At 37.6% G+C, this 13,847-nt stretch overlaps 1 protein-coding gene across 6 annotated transcripts in view; it reads right to left on the bottom strand.

Moving 5' to 3' along the window:
- The window catches only part of dock3 (dedicator of cytokinesis 3), a 204,962-nt gene that overhangs the window by 11,502 nt on the left and 179,613 nt on the right, over positions 1-13,847 (bottom strand). For 2 of the 6 annotated variants that reach the window (XM_084416722.1, XM_084416724.1), the window contains 22 exons: positions 13,393-13,491; positions 13,183-13,277; positions 12,911-12,986; positions 11,571-11,671; positions 10,918-10,976; positions 10,345-10,493; positions 9,573-9,658; positions 9,403-9,429; positions 9,175-9,270; positions 8,864-8,924; positions 8,664-8,757; positions 8,105-8,253; positions 6,894-6,980; positions 6,623-6,727; positions 6,318-6,459; positions 4,639-4,805; positions 4,459-4,545; positions 3,108-3,287; positions 2,822-2,905; positions 2,617-2,733; positions 1,945-2,084; positions 307-439 (listed from right to left, as the gene is read on the bottom strand). In XM_084416722.1, the coding sequence (XP_084272848.1) occupies positions 307-439; positions 1,945-2,084; positions 2,617-2,733; positions 2,822-2,905; positions 3,108-3,287; positions 4,459-4,545; positions 4,639-4,805; positions 6,318-6,459; positions 6,623-6,727; positions 6,894-6,980; positions 8,105-8,253; positions 8,664-8,757; positions 8,864-8,924; positions 9,175-9,270; positions 9,403-9,429; positions 9,573-9,658; positions 10,345-10,493; positions 10,918-10,976; positions 11,571-11,671; positions 12,911-12,986; positions 13,183-13,277; positions 13,393-13,491 (2,334 nt within the window). The remainder of the gene's footprint in view (positions 1-306; positions 440-1,944; positions 2,085-2,616; positions 2,734-2,821; positions 2,906-3,107; positions 3,288-4,458; positions 4,546-4,638; positions 4,806-6,317; positions 6,460-6,622; positions 6,728-6,893; positions 6,981-8,104; positions 8,254-8,663; positions 8,758-8,863; positions 8,925-9,174; positions 9,271-9,402; positions 9,430-9,572; positions 9,659-10,344; positions 10,494-10,917; positions 10,977-11,570; positions 11,672-12,910; positions 12,987-13,182; positions 13,278-13,392; positions 13,492-13,847) is intronic. The other 4 variants (XM_084416723.1, XM_084416725.1, XM_084416726.1 and 1 more) reach the window with 3 other exon arrangements.

Here is a 13,847-nt window from a genome sequence, read left to right as displayed (position 1 = left end):
GGTGGGTGGTTGCCAAGATGTTGCTAGGTGGATGCTAGGTTTCTATGGTGCTCTAAGTGGTAACTAGGGCATTGCTAGGTGGCTGCTAGTGTAGTTGTTAGGGTTTACTGAGTGGTTACTAGGCCATTGCTAAGTGGATGTTAAGGTACTATAAGTGGTTTCTAGGACACTGCTAGGTGGCAGCTGGTTTCTAGGATATTGCTAGATAGATGCCTGGGTGCCTTAAATGGATGCTTGGGTGTTTTGGTTGGTCACTAGGCTGCACTTGTACACTAAATGTGTGTATTATGAGCTGATGTAGCCCACCTGCATGCGGTAGAGGTCCTCCGGGTGTTCCATCATACTGTCCGTCAGGATGAGCAAGTTTCCCGTCTCACTGGAGGTGTGAGAGGAGAGAGAAGAGGAGGAGTGGCGGACAGACCCCAACACATTCAGAGGGCTAGAGACAGACAGAGAGAGGGAGAGAGAGAGACGGGAGGAGAGGGATGGGAATACAGGGATGGAAAAGAAAAGCAAGAGAAAGAGTGGAGGGACGGGAATGCATGCAGGGATGAGGAAAATGAATCAAGATGAAGAAAAGAGATTGTAGGGTCATAGAACACAGGCAGCCATGCGAGTATGAACGAAAAAAGAAGAACAAGGGAAGACAGAATAAAGGAGAAAGAAAGAGGATATAAAGCATGCACACAGAAAGATGTCAAACATTTGTGAGGTAAAGTGACAGAAGAGAGAGAAGGAGAAAGAGGAACAAACAGAGAGACATGAGAGAGACGTGGCGGAGCTGAAGCTAGTGTGTTCAGGGTGGGCAGCATGAGTGTGTACGCGTGTTTATGAGGAATACACGTTCGAGGAGTGTTTGTGAAGAGAAGGGAAGGGCTGCGTCTACAGAGCAGGAATCTCTCTCTAACTCACAGACACGTGAGTTGAACACACACAGACTGCAGATTCATTACAATGCGATATATAGAGTTTCCTGTGAGGTGCAACATGTGAAATGAACATTTGTAATAATGAAATCCTGAATATAAATACATAAAGTTGGAACCAGGGTTGTTACTGTTAACTAAAACTATGAAAAATTTTTTCGTTAAAAGAAATGAAATAAGATAAAATATACTTAAGTTTAGGTTGATGTGCTAAAATGACACTAAAACTGAAATAAAAATAAATTAAAGCTAAAAAATAAAAACTACTAAAAATAACAAAAGCCCATACAATTACTAAAACAAACTAAAATGAAAATAATGTAAAAGCCTATTTTAAAAAAAATATAAACAAAAACCATAATAGTATATAAATTATACTAAAATAACACTGGTTTGCACAATCTTTTTCTGTAGACAAATAAAACGTTGTAATTTACACTGTATTTATTTTTATTTTATTTTAAATGCGTGAGTTGGACTAGATAATATTTTTAATAAGACAGTAGTTTCATTATTTTTGATAAACAAAAAACGAGTATGTGTGTCCAGTAGAGTATGTGAGTAGATACAAAATAAAAATATATGTAATCTAAATTCATTAAAATATAAAACTAAGCATAAATATAGAATGATTTATCTAAAAAAAATGTAATACAAATCTAAGCATTTAAAATGAACAGTTCCCATAATTATTTTATTTTTGGCATCACATTATGGAGCTATTATTTCTCATAAAAAGTAGTACTAAATAATTAGTACATTGCACTCATGTATACTAAGTATGTTGAATGGATTTCCATTAGTGTGCATGAATTTGAACAGCATGTTTAATTTAAAGGAATGTTCTAGCTAAGCTCATTCTACAGCATCTGTGTTTTGCTGTTGAATACCACAGAAAATAACTTAATAACTAAATATTAAAAAATTGCCTTCATTTAGTATGCTGTTGTAATATGCACTTACATCCAATAGATACTTCAGTGTGCATGCAGAACGGTGCCTGTAAGGGTGTGCTGACCTGTGTCGGTGCATGAGTTTAATACTCTCAGGGCTCATGGGACTGTGGGTGGCGAGGATGCCCCTCGGGGTGCTCGCCCCTGAGCAGGCCGGGCTCAGCTTATCCAGACCGGGCAGACCCTGCAGGGCCACATAGAAACACTACTCTGAATACACACACTGTCTGCATTAATGCCAACACAGATTTAACATTACACACCAGCTCATCTTACAAAAAAAATCAAGAGTTTGATACTGAATCTGTGCAAAGAATGAAGTGAGAAAAGCAAAATGTATTTAAAGACCCCATGAAATCTTTTCAAAAGCACAGTTTTCTTTCCTACATTGGCATTTCCGATTTAAACAAGAAGTTTAGGGCGAGACTTATTAAATGGCTTTGTCATTACTGGACATAACCAGAAATTAGGTGCAATTAACATACTGTCATTCTAGAGAGCATTTGATTGGACAAATATTTGGACACGCCCATGAGTGCATGATGAGTCGTCAATGATTTTGGCTTGTTTAAAAAAAAAATAGATATATATTTATTTTAACTTCAAGGAGTAAAATAGCGAATAAATAAATGTATTTTCTTAATTATAATAAAATCTAATAATAATAATTTAAATTGATTTATGGGGGCAAAATTCATTTTTTTTGTATAAATCTGTAAGCAGATGTGAGGTCTCACATGACAGAGGCTGCTCCTCATCATCTGGAACTGGTCGATCAGCTTCTTGTGCAGGGGACGCATTTCCGGGTGCACCAGTTTCTCGTGGACGGCCAGACCCACGCCGAGGACGTGAACCTATGGGGTTCATAAATAAGGTGGATTATTTGACCTTTCAAAATTATTTTTTGCGTTGTTCAGATAAAGACGTTTCGGATGCGTTCACCTGTTCTTGCATCAGATCCTTGAGTTGGGTGATCTTCTCTGTATCCTCTGGGTGACTGCTAATGTACTCTTTATCGAAGAATGCCTGGGCGACAAGAAGCATAAAAACATTCGACGACTTATAATGAAAGTATTCTTTTAGATGAAAGCTGTACGTCTGATGTTCATTCATTCGAGCAACAAAAAGCTCATCAGTGTAATAGAAATGTGAAGAAAGCAGTGCTGCTAGTGTGAGGTTTCTATTCAACCCTCAGAATGTTATATTTGGCCGAGTTTGCACCACTCACTTCCTGGTATCTGGCGATCCCCCCGTTCACAGCTGCATCGATCACCCCATTCAGGCACATGCTGAGCAGGTTAATGTTTCCGTGAAGCTGCTTGTGCTGGTACTGACTGATCAGGGTGCGCAGCTCCTGGTTCTTATTCTCCACCACGTAGATGGCGTTCTCCAGCGGACTAACTTCAACCTAGAGGACATGACGTAAAGTAAACACAGGTGCTCTTAATTTATACTCCAAATACACTTAAGCAAATCTGTGCATTATACAGACATTATTATTGTTATCTTGAGTTTAGTGTTTGGGTAGTATAAATGACAGATTTTTTATATTATTAATAATTAAATATATCGAATTATTAATGTAAAATCATATATATATATATATATATATATATATATATATATAAAAAAAAAAAATATATATATATATAAACATTTTCCTGAAAGTAAATTTTTTTAAGTCAAATTTTTAAGTTTAAATTGATTTTAGTGTTTGGATAGTTTAAATGTAAATTACAGATGTATGTATTTAATAATTATATAGCAAAATTATATAAAAAAACTTTATGAAAGGCACATTTTTTTATTTCAAATTTGAAAGATATATTTTAGTGTTGAAGCAGTATGGATGTAAATTATATATTTTTATTTAATTTATTAATTATTCATGCAAAATCATATTAAAATCATATTAAAAACATCAAATATGTCTTTAAAAAAAACTGTTTAAGTAAATTGTTTAATGTAATTTTTTAAGTTTAAATAGATTTTAGGGTTTGGGTAGTTTAAATGTAAACTGCAGATGCTTTATTTATTTAATAATGTATGCAAACTTATATAAAAAATGATGAAATATGTGACTTCTTGACTTCATGAATTTTTTTTAAAATTAAATAATAATTAAAACAATTAAAATTAGTGATTGGGTAAGAAATGTATTTATTTATGTAAAATAATTTTCCAATTTAAATGGAAAATAATAATAATAAAAGAATAATAATAATTATTCTTTTAATAATAATAAAATATATATATTTTTGTTTATTCCATTTTTGCCTTTATTTATACAGTACAGTATGGAGTATTTCCATGTTCCCAACCGTTCCCACGGGGCTATCAGCTTCGAACTAATTATGAAAATTTTAATGAATAACATTTTTCTTAAAACACTTTTTTTTTTAAACACAGTAACATTAGGGTACTTGTAAGTGTACCAGTGTGTGCTTACACAATACACAAAGGCACTTTTTGAACAAATAAATTGTTGACTGGACAGCTTTGAGATTTAATAAGCAAACCAAAATGGTGGCCTCAATGTGTTAATGATATATTCAGACTTGGTTTGGTGAGTCACCCACCAGCTCGCGCTTGTCCACTTCAAACCAGCGGGAGATCCCGGGCAGAGGGTGTGTGAGGATGAGTGTGGTCCGCTCAATCCAGAGACTCTGAAAAAACACAGACATGATGCAACTTCAGCCAACGTCTGGTGTTAAATCCATTACCCGCTAGTGTTTCCTAGAGAAGACATTTAAATTCACCTTAAATTCATTCTCCCTGTCTTTTGGCCCCTTATGGAAGGGCCGGTCGTAACGGAATCGGCGGACATTATTGACTCTGTAGAAACTTTTGATGCGGTCAGGCACGCGGTCCATCTGTAGCACATCAATGTTTTCTGGAACTGGATTCACGGCGTAGATCTGTAGGTCTATGGAACTTTACATGAAGGAAAAAAACAGCTACTGTATATTGAACAAGCATATTAAAAGGATAGATAACCCTGTTATCGGTGAATGGTGTCACAATTTTATGTTATTTCTAAACAAAACGTTTCTGTACAAAACGAAAGAAGATACTGTGCAGAGTTTCCAAGCTGCTCTTTTACTTACAAGTCATATAGACGTTCAGACAACAGCAACAAAATCTATGGTGGGTAAGTGAGGGGGTGAGTGAGTGAGTGAATAAGTGAAATGAGTGAAGGAGTGAGTGAGTAAAATGAGTGAATGAGTAAATGAATGAGTGAGTGAGTGAAATGAGCATGAGTAAAATGAGTAAATGAGTAAATCAATGAGTGAGTGAGTGAAATGAGCATGAGTAAAATGAGTAAATGAATGAGTGAGTGAGTAAAATGAGTGAATGAGTAAATGAGTGAGTGAGTGAGTGAAATGAGCGTGTGTAAAATGAGTAAGTGAGTGAGTGAGTTAGTGAGTGAGTAAAATGAGTGAATGAGTAAATGAATGAGTGAGTGATTGAAATGAGCATGAGTAAAATGAGTGAATGAGTAAATTAATGAGTGAGTGAGTGAAATGAGCGTGTGTAAAATGAGTGAGTAAGTAAGTGAGTTAGTGAGTGAGTAAAATGAGTGAATGAGTAAATTAGTGACTGAGTGAGTGAGTGAAATGAGCGTGAGTAAAATGAGTGAGTAAATGAGTGAGTGAGTTAGTGAGTGAAATGAATGTGAGTGAGTAAAGCAAGTGAATGAAATGAGTGAATGAGTGAAGTGAGTGAGTGAGTGAGTTAGAGAGTAAAATGAGTAAATGGAGTGTGAGTGAGTGAGTGAGTGAGTGAGTAAAATGACTGAATGAAATGAGTGAAGCGAGTGAGTGAGTAAAATGAGTGAGTGAGTGAAGCGAGGTAGTGAGTGAGTGAAGTGAGTGAGTGTGTGAATGAGTAAGCGAGTGAATGAGTGTGTGAATGAGTGAGTAAGCGAGTTAGTGAGTGAGTGAAATGAGTAAGTCAGTGTATGAGTACGTGAGTGAGTGAATAAATGAATGAATGAACAAATGAATGAATACTGTTGTGGAAAAAAAAATTATATATGAAAAAAACGTGTTCCACAGATTAAAAAAATCAGGTTGAGTAAATGACGACAATTTTCTTTTTTGGGTGAGCATTTTTCTTATGTATACAAAATATTTAGTGCAAAATCAAATAAACCAAGACTAAAATATCAAGTTTGGCTATACGTTTTTTTTACAAGTAAATCCACTATGAAACGTATGCCTCAAACAACCCTTATCTTACTTTTGTTGTACACCAATAGAAATATTATAAATAATAGTTGCTTTCGTATTGTTAATGACATGAACATTCAATCACTCTGACCTGAAACACAAATAAGCCATTTCCTTATCCCCTTTTTCCCTTAAAGCGGGGATGTTTCCTTAAAAAAAAGAAGTCCTCAAAATCATCTAAATGGCGTTATTACGCTGAAGGATACACTGAGCATCACCCTGTAAAATCCCCTCATCTGGTTGATTAGGATGCTGCATGGCGATGGCTTGTGGAAATTCTCCCAGCATTCTTTGCTGAAAGGCTTCGAGCCTCTCGTAGTCATGCCCCCGACAAACAAACTCCTTATTCTGTGTGCAGAGAAAAACATCTACAAGTAATTATAATTATAAATACTATGTAATTAATTCATTCATTTTTTATTTATTTGATATATTTTTAATTAAAAATCAATCCCTTAATCCTTACAATTATGACAAACAAACAGAGCGTGTAAATATTGCAATAGCTCACCCTGAGGAAGAAGGGAAATTTCCGACCGTAAAATCCCACCCTGAAGAACTCCGGCTCCAGTCGCTGCTGCTCCATGATGTTGTCATAATACGCCGCCTCCATTTTCTGTATGCAAAGAAAGAGCTAAATATTCACACAGCACTGATGTCCTTCTGAGCATAAATACATAACAGCACATATTAATAGCTACGAGGTCCACTCAAAGTGCTGTTATATAATCTCTATTCATATATTCACGTAAAAATAAAAAAAAACATCAAAAAGCACTGACCCGTATCCAGCTGAGACTCTGATAATCGTACAGGGACTCGTACTGGAAGGCTAGTTCTCGGCACAGCGGGATGCCATACTCCCAACACTGGGAAGAGATCAAGAGCAGGACAGCCGGTTTGATGTGCAATTTAAAACTAGACTTGCCTTTCTAGACAAGCTGAACTCTTGTATGGCAAGTTGAAGTTGAAGTTAAAGAAAGAAACGCTACATCACATTTAGTTGGCACCTTGTTTATTGTCAATATGCAAATGAATGTAAGAAAGGTGACCAATCGCTGTTCAGCATACAATGATTACAATTTCAAATGTTGAAAAGGTTAAAGTCGCCATGAAAGGAAAATTCACCAATTCATTCGTGCATTCAACCTTGTAATGTTTAATCGAAAACCTTCCAGTGAAAACAACAGACTTCTCTTTGGTGACGTATGCGGGATTTCTTCAATCGTTTAGTTTGTTTAAACCTCTCATGTTCATCTGCCTACTTTTAAGAGCCACGCCCATATGTCAACATCCAATCAACAACCGATGCATAGAACAAAGTCTCCGCCCTACTTTTTTTTCTTTTACAATAATCGGTTATACTCGGATGTACGTCACAATACGTAGATTGTTTAAACGCAACATTATCAAACTTTTAAACCTTATAAAGAAAACCAATGGGGTCCAATGTTGTTTTTTTGGACCCCATTGACTTTTATTATAAGGTTTGAAAGTTTGAAAAAATCCATTGACTTGGAAGTAGCCACAGATTGCGTGCGACGCCACAACAGCTTGACGCTGTCTGCACTCAATGTGTTCAAGAGAAATTCCAAATCCACATGTACTGATGTGGGAAGTAGCGCAAGCGCATGGAGTACGTCAGAAATATAACGCGCCATTTGTTTACAGTATACAGTATCACGGATCACAATGGGTTCTATTTGCTTTTGTTGCATTGTGCCACTTGTAGACATGATGTAAATTATCCACAGAAGTCTTTACGTTAAACTCTTATGAATTAACTGGCCATTTGCCTCAATAGCATTATAAGCCATTCCTGCCTTAGCAACAGTCGGCATCCACCATTTTCTCAGACGATCTTTAGCTCTTTTCTAATGTAAGTCTAGGGAGGATCATTGTGTTTGGACAACTTAAGATCGAATTTGATAGAAATCACTCCAAAAAATGGTGAAACGTTGTTTCCGGGACACAAAGTGGCATCTGTAAATACCTTTCCCTTGTTGAAGTAGTGGATGACCTTACGACAGAGACCCTCTTTGCGATGCCATTCGCTCTGCGCAGGATAGTGCAGGAACTCTCGGAGGGGTCGTTCCTCCCAGTGGAGAAGCTCCCAGTACAGCAGGAGGGTGAACGCCGCCTCTGTGGGACACAGCGGTAGATATAGTTCAAACACTCTTGCGGAATATACTTCCTTTTAGCTCAACTGGTAGAGCATGGTGTTAGAAACGCCAAGGTCATGGGTTCGATTCTCAGGAATCACACATAGTGATAAAATGTATACTTTATATGCACTGCTATGTTTTTGCATTCCACTATGCTTCATTTCCATTGGTTTTCTACATAAACATGCAACAGGCAGACAATTGAATGCTACATTTGAGTCTTTTTCTGAGTCTCGCTTCTAAAGATCAAAAGATTAACTTTTAAAAGACCTTGTGTTGTTTTGTTATTCCACTGCCCTGTGTTTTATGTTTTTAAATGCAAAAATGCATTATGCGTGATGTGGCCTATGCAGTTTTTAAATGCGAAGTAACTGAATAACGTCTCACCTGTGTAGTTTTCGGCCTGCAGGTGCATGTCGCACAGCTTGTGAATGTATCGGATGTACATTTCCTCCTTATTAATCTCAGACTTGTAGAAATTCTACAAAATGACAGCATATGATCATCAACTTACTTTTGCTTGACTGCAAAAAAGCCATATATCATATATTAGGTTCACACAGGATCGAATGAAGGGCAAGTCTCACCAGCAGGTTGACAGTGCAACCGATCTTCTTGTTTTCTGTCTCATCGCCTTTCATGCAATCTCTGCCGTCACAAGAAACAGGAAGTCTTATTAGATATACGATGCCACGCCCAATTACCATCCAATCTGATTGGCTGGTTTCTACATCATATCTGGAGAGACTTCTACTTTATTTTGTTCCCCGATTACATCCGATTTATTAATTGTTTAATGCCGTACAACAATGAGCGGCGGCTGAACACTCTACATGTCCGTCAAATGGCCACTTCCTGTGTAAGAGAGCAGGCATTGGTCACTAGATGGGGGTTTTACCTGTAGTCCAGCAGTCTTTCCATGAGGCGCGTGACAGACGTGACGAAGGAGATGCCCGTCTCCCTCCAGGTCTCCTGCTCGATCTTCTCCAGCAGACTAGACATAAACGGCACACATATACATCATTTTTTAAGGGCACTTCATGGGCTGAAGGTAAAAAACGGGCTTGTAATGGAAGATCCTTTTTAGTGGCATCTGATTGGTTGAACAGGGTTAGTTTCCTCTTACCTGGGGTACGGCCCAAACAGTTGAGTTCTAATAATCCCGCAGCACAAGGCAAATCAGAGACACTCAGGTTATGACAAGAGCACTCAAACGGCCAGATGTGTAGCTGTGTGTGTCAGTGGAGAGGGTGTGTGTGTGTGTGTGTGTGTGTGTGTGTGTGTGTGCGCACTTACAGCAAACTGAAGAGTTCTCTGTAATTCTCGTCTCCTTTGCCTTCAGACACCAGACTATCCAGTTTGTCTATCAGCTCTGCCTCCACCTGCACCACAAACATGAACTGAATTATACACCGATAATGAACATATGACAGATGATTATAATTTATTTTTTTTCTTGGTATTATATAATTGTACATACACACACTGTCCAATTTGGGTAGCAACAATTGATGTACAATATCTATAATAATAATAATTATTATTATTATTCATAATATTATAGTAATAATTCATTAATAATGTTAGTTATGTCCCCCCCCCCCCACTGAAAAGTACATTATTTTGTCATTTGCTATCACCCAAATTGCCAACAAATATTAGTGTGGATGCTGCTAGGTCGATCTATGGGTGACATATCACAAATTGATGATGATAAAATTATCCTTCTTTGTAATAATATTTTACATTACATTTAAATATATATTTATATATTATAATATATAGAGTATAAATGAATATTTTATTCTATTAAATAAAATAAAATGTCTTTATGTTAATATTTTTTTATTTCTCAAGAATAGCCTGAATATACAATGATTTTGCATTAGCTTATTCATTCAAATTATTAATTTGATCTGTTTATTATCAATTATGGTTCCATTTAGTGTACAAATGAACCATATTGTATTTGTTTGTTTCACTGGAAGATAACTCTATCTTGGAAGTAAGATAAACAGAAAAAAAAAAGCCAAGAAAAGCCAGAAAAGCAGATGCAGGCATAATGGACCTGTTTGAAGTTGCCGTTCTTTCTCTGTTCCCAGTCCATCATATCGTGGAAGATGGGGATCATTATATTTCGGACTTCATTTTGAGGTACGAGCGTCACACCCAAAAACGGGCCGATCATTCCTGGTATGAAGTGGATCTTATTCTCACCTGCAGCCAAACCAAGCAAACCGACAACCGGCATTATTCATTAAAAAAATTATGTTTGATTTACATGTAACGGGGTGTTTGATGAGTGATAAAAAAATAATTTCGATTTTCAAATGTTGTAATCTGTCTATCTATATCTATCTATAAAACATGGTGGATCTTTATTGTTTAAGCTTGAAACTCTAGGTCTGGGACAAAGATGACACGAGCTTAATATAACAGAAAAAGCTGAAATCTGTTATTGATGCAACACCCTATGGTAGTTTGGGATCATTTCTGCAGTGCAGTACCTTCTTCCACCTCTAGAGTTCAGTACTGCTTTTCGGAAGGAAGTGAATGTTTGTTTCTGTGCGTGTGTGCAGAGAAATGCAGGAAAAGAGAACGAAGCAGAGTGGAAAGACAGAGAGAGACTCAAGACACTCACCCAAATTCTGCCACATGCTAAATAGCTCATAAGCCATCATGACCCTCATATCACCATACCTACAAAAACAGCAAAAAACAAACTCCTCTAAACCCGTGCAAGAATGTAAGATGACTGAAACAAACAGCATGCATTAAAGATATTAGACTTAGATAAGAACAGGAGAGCCACACACTGGGCTGAAGATTACAGACGGATGCCATGCGTCAGACTTCCATGCATTTCTGCATCTAAGGTTTATTATGTTTATTGGACCAATAGCTGAAGGAACCGGTATTTATTAATCATGAGATGCAGATCTCAAACGGAGGGAGAGCTAGACAGAAAAAGAAGGAATACAAAGAGATGTAGCATGTACCCTGGATGGATTTAACATGGATTAGCCCTCGCTACAACACTCAAATGATTTTTTTGTCATATTTAAACGAGTATTCTGGGTTGAATACAACTTAAGCTCTACTGGGAGCATTTGTGACATAATTTCAAATACCACAGTTTTTTGTCCTTCGGTTTGTAACAAAATGGCAATGAATGTCTGTGGAGGGAAAACATTACAATATGCGTACATTTAGAACCAACAACATTGATTTCCTTTCAGGTTCTTTAGGTCTGCATGTCATTATGTTGTGTGAATAAGCAGGATCAAGTCTTACTTGTCAAAGACCTTCTTGCGCTTGGCTGGTGTGAGAGTCTCCAGCTGTAGACTAGGCTGGTTGATAAACAACACCGCCAGACTGAAGTACGAATTCCACACCTGATGGAAAAAGAAACGCATAAACACTGAGTAATGGTTACTGTGAGACTTGCTGTGCTGGCAAATTTCTTTAAAGGAGATTGTGGCAAGCAGGGCGGGGCAGAGATCTGTGGGAATGGAGCGAGGCCGGTAGCGTGATTGCTAATGAGCGGTCTCGAGTGTCTCACAGAGGAGCTCCGGATAGATAAAAGGAGGAGTGACGACAGTGAAGGATGAGAGAGGACCAGGCCTGAGACATTTATGTTGTGTTTTGTTTTGTGTGTGAGGCAGTCGTCCATGAGGGGCTGTCGCTTTACTTTTGTTTTGTGTTGTGTTTGAGCGTTTGCCGGTTTCCGCTTCCTTCTTCCCTGAACAATTAACATCGTTACAGAGATCTTGACAAAGCTTTGAAGGAGCATTAATAACTGTGGATATACACAACTAATTGACTATTTGGTGGGTGTGTCTAAGCTCAAGCTCCTCCCCTCCCCGTAAGGAATCCACACCTCCCATTTATTTTCCTTGTCAGATTTGCCGTTGCTTGGAAAATTTTCATTTCAATCATTTCAGTCATTTCAATCCACGCGATCGGGAATTTGGCACGAGGGTGAAATATTTCCCCATGCAGATTTATCAATGGGTTCAGTTGGTCATGCTTGGATAGAAAGTGATTTCTGTGTTTTTACATCCACACTATTGACAAGAGAAAATTTGCTATCAATTGATATCTCAATATTCAGTAGAATTGTTATGTTGATTAATACATTTTATACATATTAACCAATATATGGTGTGTTTTGGGCACTTTAATGCTAGTTTTAGCATGGCTTTACTGGTCTACCTGCAACTGTTAACTACCTTAACCAGTTCGGTTTGGATTCCGGATTTAAGCTTCTCCAAAATGTTCTATGTGCGGTTTCTTTCCAGGGGATATCCAGTGAAAGCTCACACTGATAGACAGGGCCATGTTTTTCTCTGAAAGATAACCTTCATTAATAATTCAGGACGTTTGAACTTTTCCAGTCTCCCTGGTTAGTGGCACCATCTGTCTTGATCAGGGAGGAGAGCTTCATTAGAGTGGATTAGAGAGAGCCAAGAGTGTCCAACAGCAGGACACCGTAAAGGCCCGAATCAAGCACGTTTGTGTACATGTGAATGTGATCTTCATAAAAATCACGTTTTTGTTTAGTATGCATGTATTTCAGTGCCAGTGAGTCTGTGGTGCAATGTCTGTGGTTGATGTTCATCATTACCACACACCTTAAAATCAAAGTCAGCATCCGTAAAGCTTTTATGGAGAGCAGGCGACAGATACTGAGTTGTGCTCACAATGATACTGCAAGAAAAAGAAAGGAATAATCATTCATATTGCAAGTGTGACTTAAGTCTTCGAAAACCATGATATTGACAGATAAATAAATGATATTATACCATATATGGTAGTTTTATTCAAAGCAAAACCATATGTTTAACAATAAGCAAAACTGTTCTGGAAGGAAGCGGGAATGAAGGAAAAAAGAGAAGATTCTCACTTGCTGGTCAGCAGTCGCATGACGTTCCAGTCACGCGGGAATATACTGAGTTTCATCAGGTTTCTGAACACACAGAAAATCTTCAGCAAGAACTCCTGCAAGAGATGGGATTGTATAAGCTGCGTTAGAGGAAAGGATTTTTTACATTTAACATTTAAAAACTATAAGTGACATTACAAATGATTCAGATGCTTGACTTCTGAAATTCACCTTTAGCTCCTCTTTGCTCTGGAAGTTGTCCATCAGGTGTTGGAAGTGAATGTCGGACATTTGACGCAGGAGGGACAACAAGCAGGACACATACTCCCCCTGCCAATCAGAGAGCGGGCAAGTTCTTGTGAGCCAATCTGTTAATTTGGCAATCCAACTGACAATCAAACACATCCAAAGGGAGCGGGGGAGCAGAATGAATGAAAGACATGAAGACACTGTGGGATGAATTCACTAAACAGTTACGGCACTTCAGATGGCACGCCTACACTCTCTTCACCGAATTTCTGAAGTATTTTACGAACAAAAATGGAAATGCTTGCTGAAATCACCCGTTCTAAACTTTTTTAATCAGTTGATATAAATAACTTGTTGGTCAGGCGGTCTCTTTCTGTCCAAGTGGGCAGTTCTTGGCCAGAATTCACTCCAATGTGGACTAGACTTATTGTTAGTCA

The sequence above is a fragment of the Rutilus rutilus genome (genome assembly GCF_951802725.1).
Source record: "Rutilus rutilus genome assembly, chromosome: 8".
Classification (NCBI taxonomy): domain Eukaryota; kingdom Metazoa; phylum Chordata; class Actinopteri; order Cypriniformes; family Leuciscidae; genus Rutilus; species Rutilus rutilus.
This window is presented reverse-complemented; position numbering and strand designations above follow the sequence as displayed.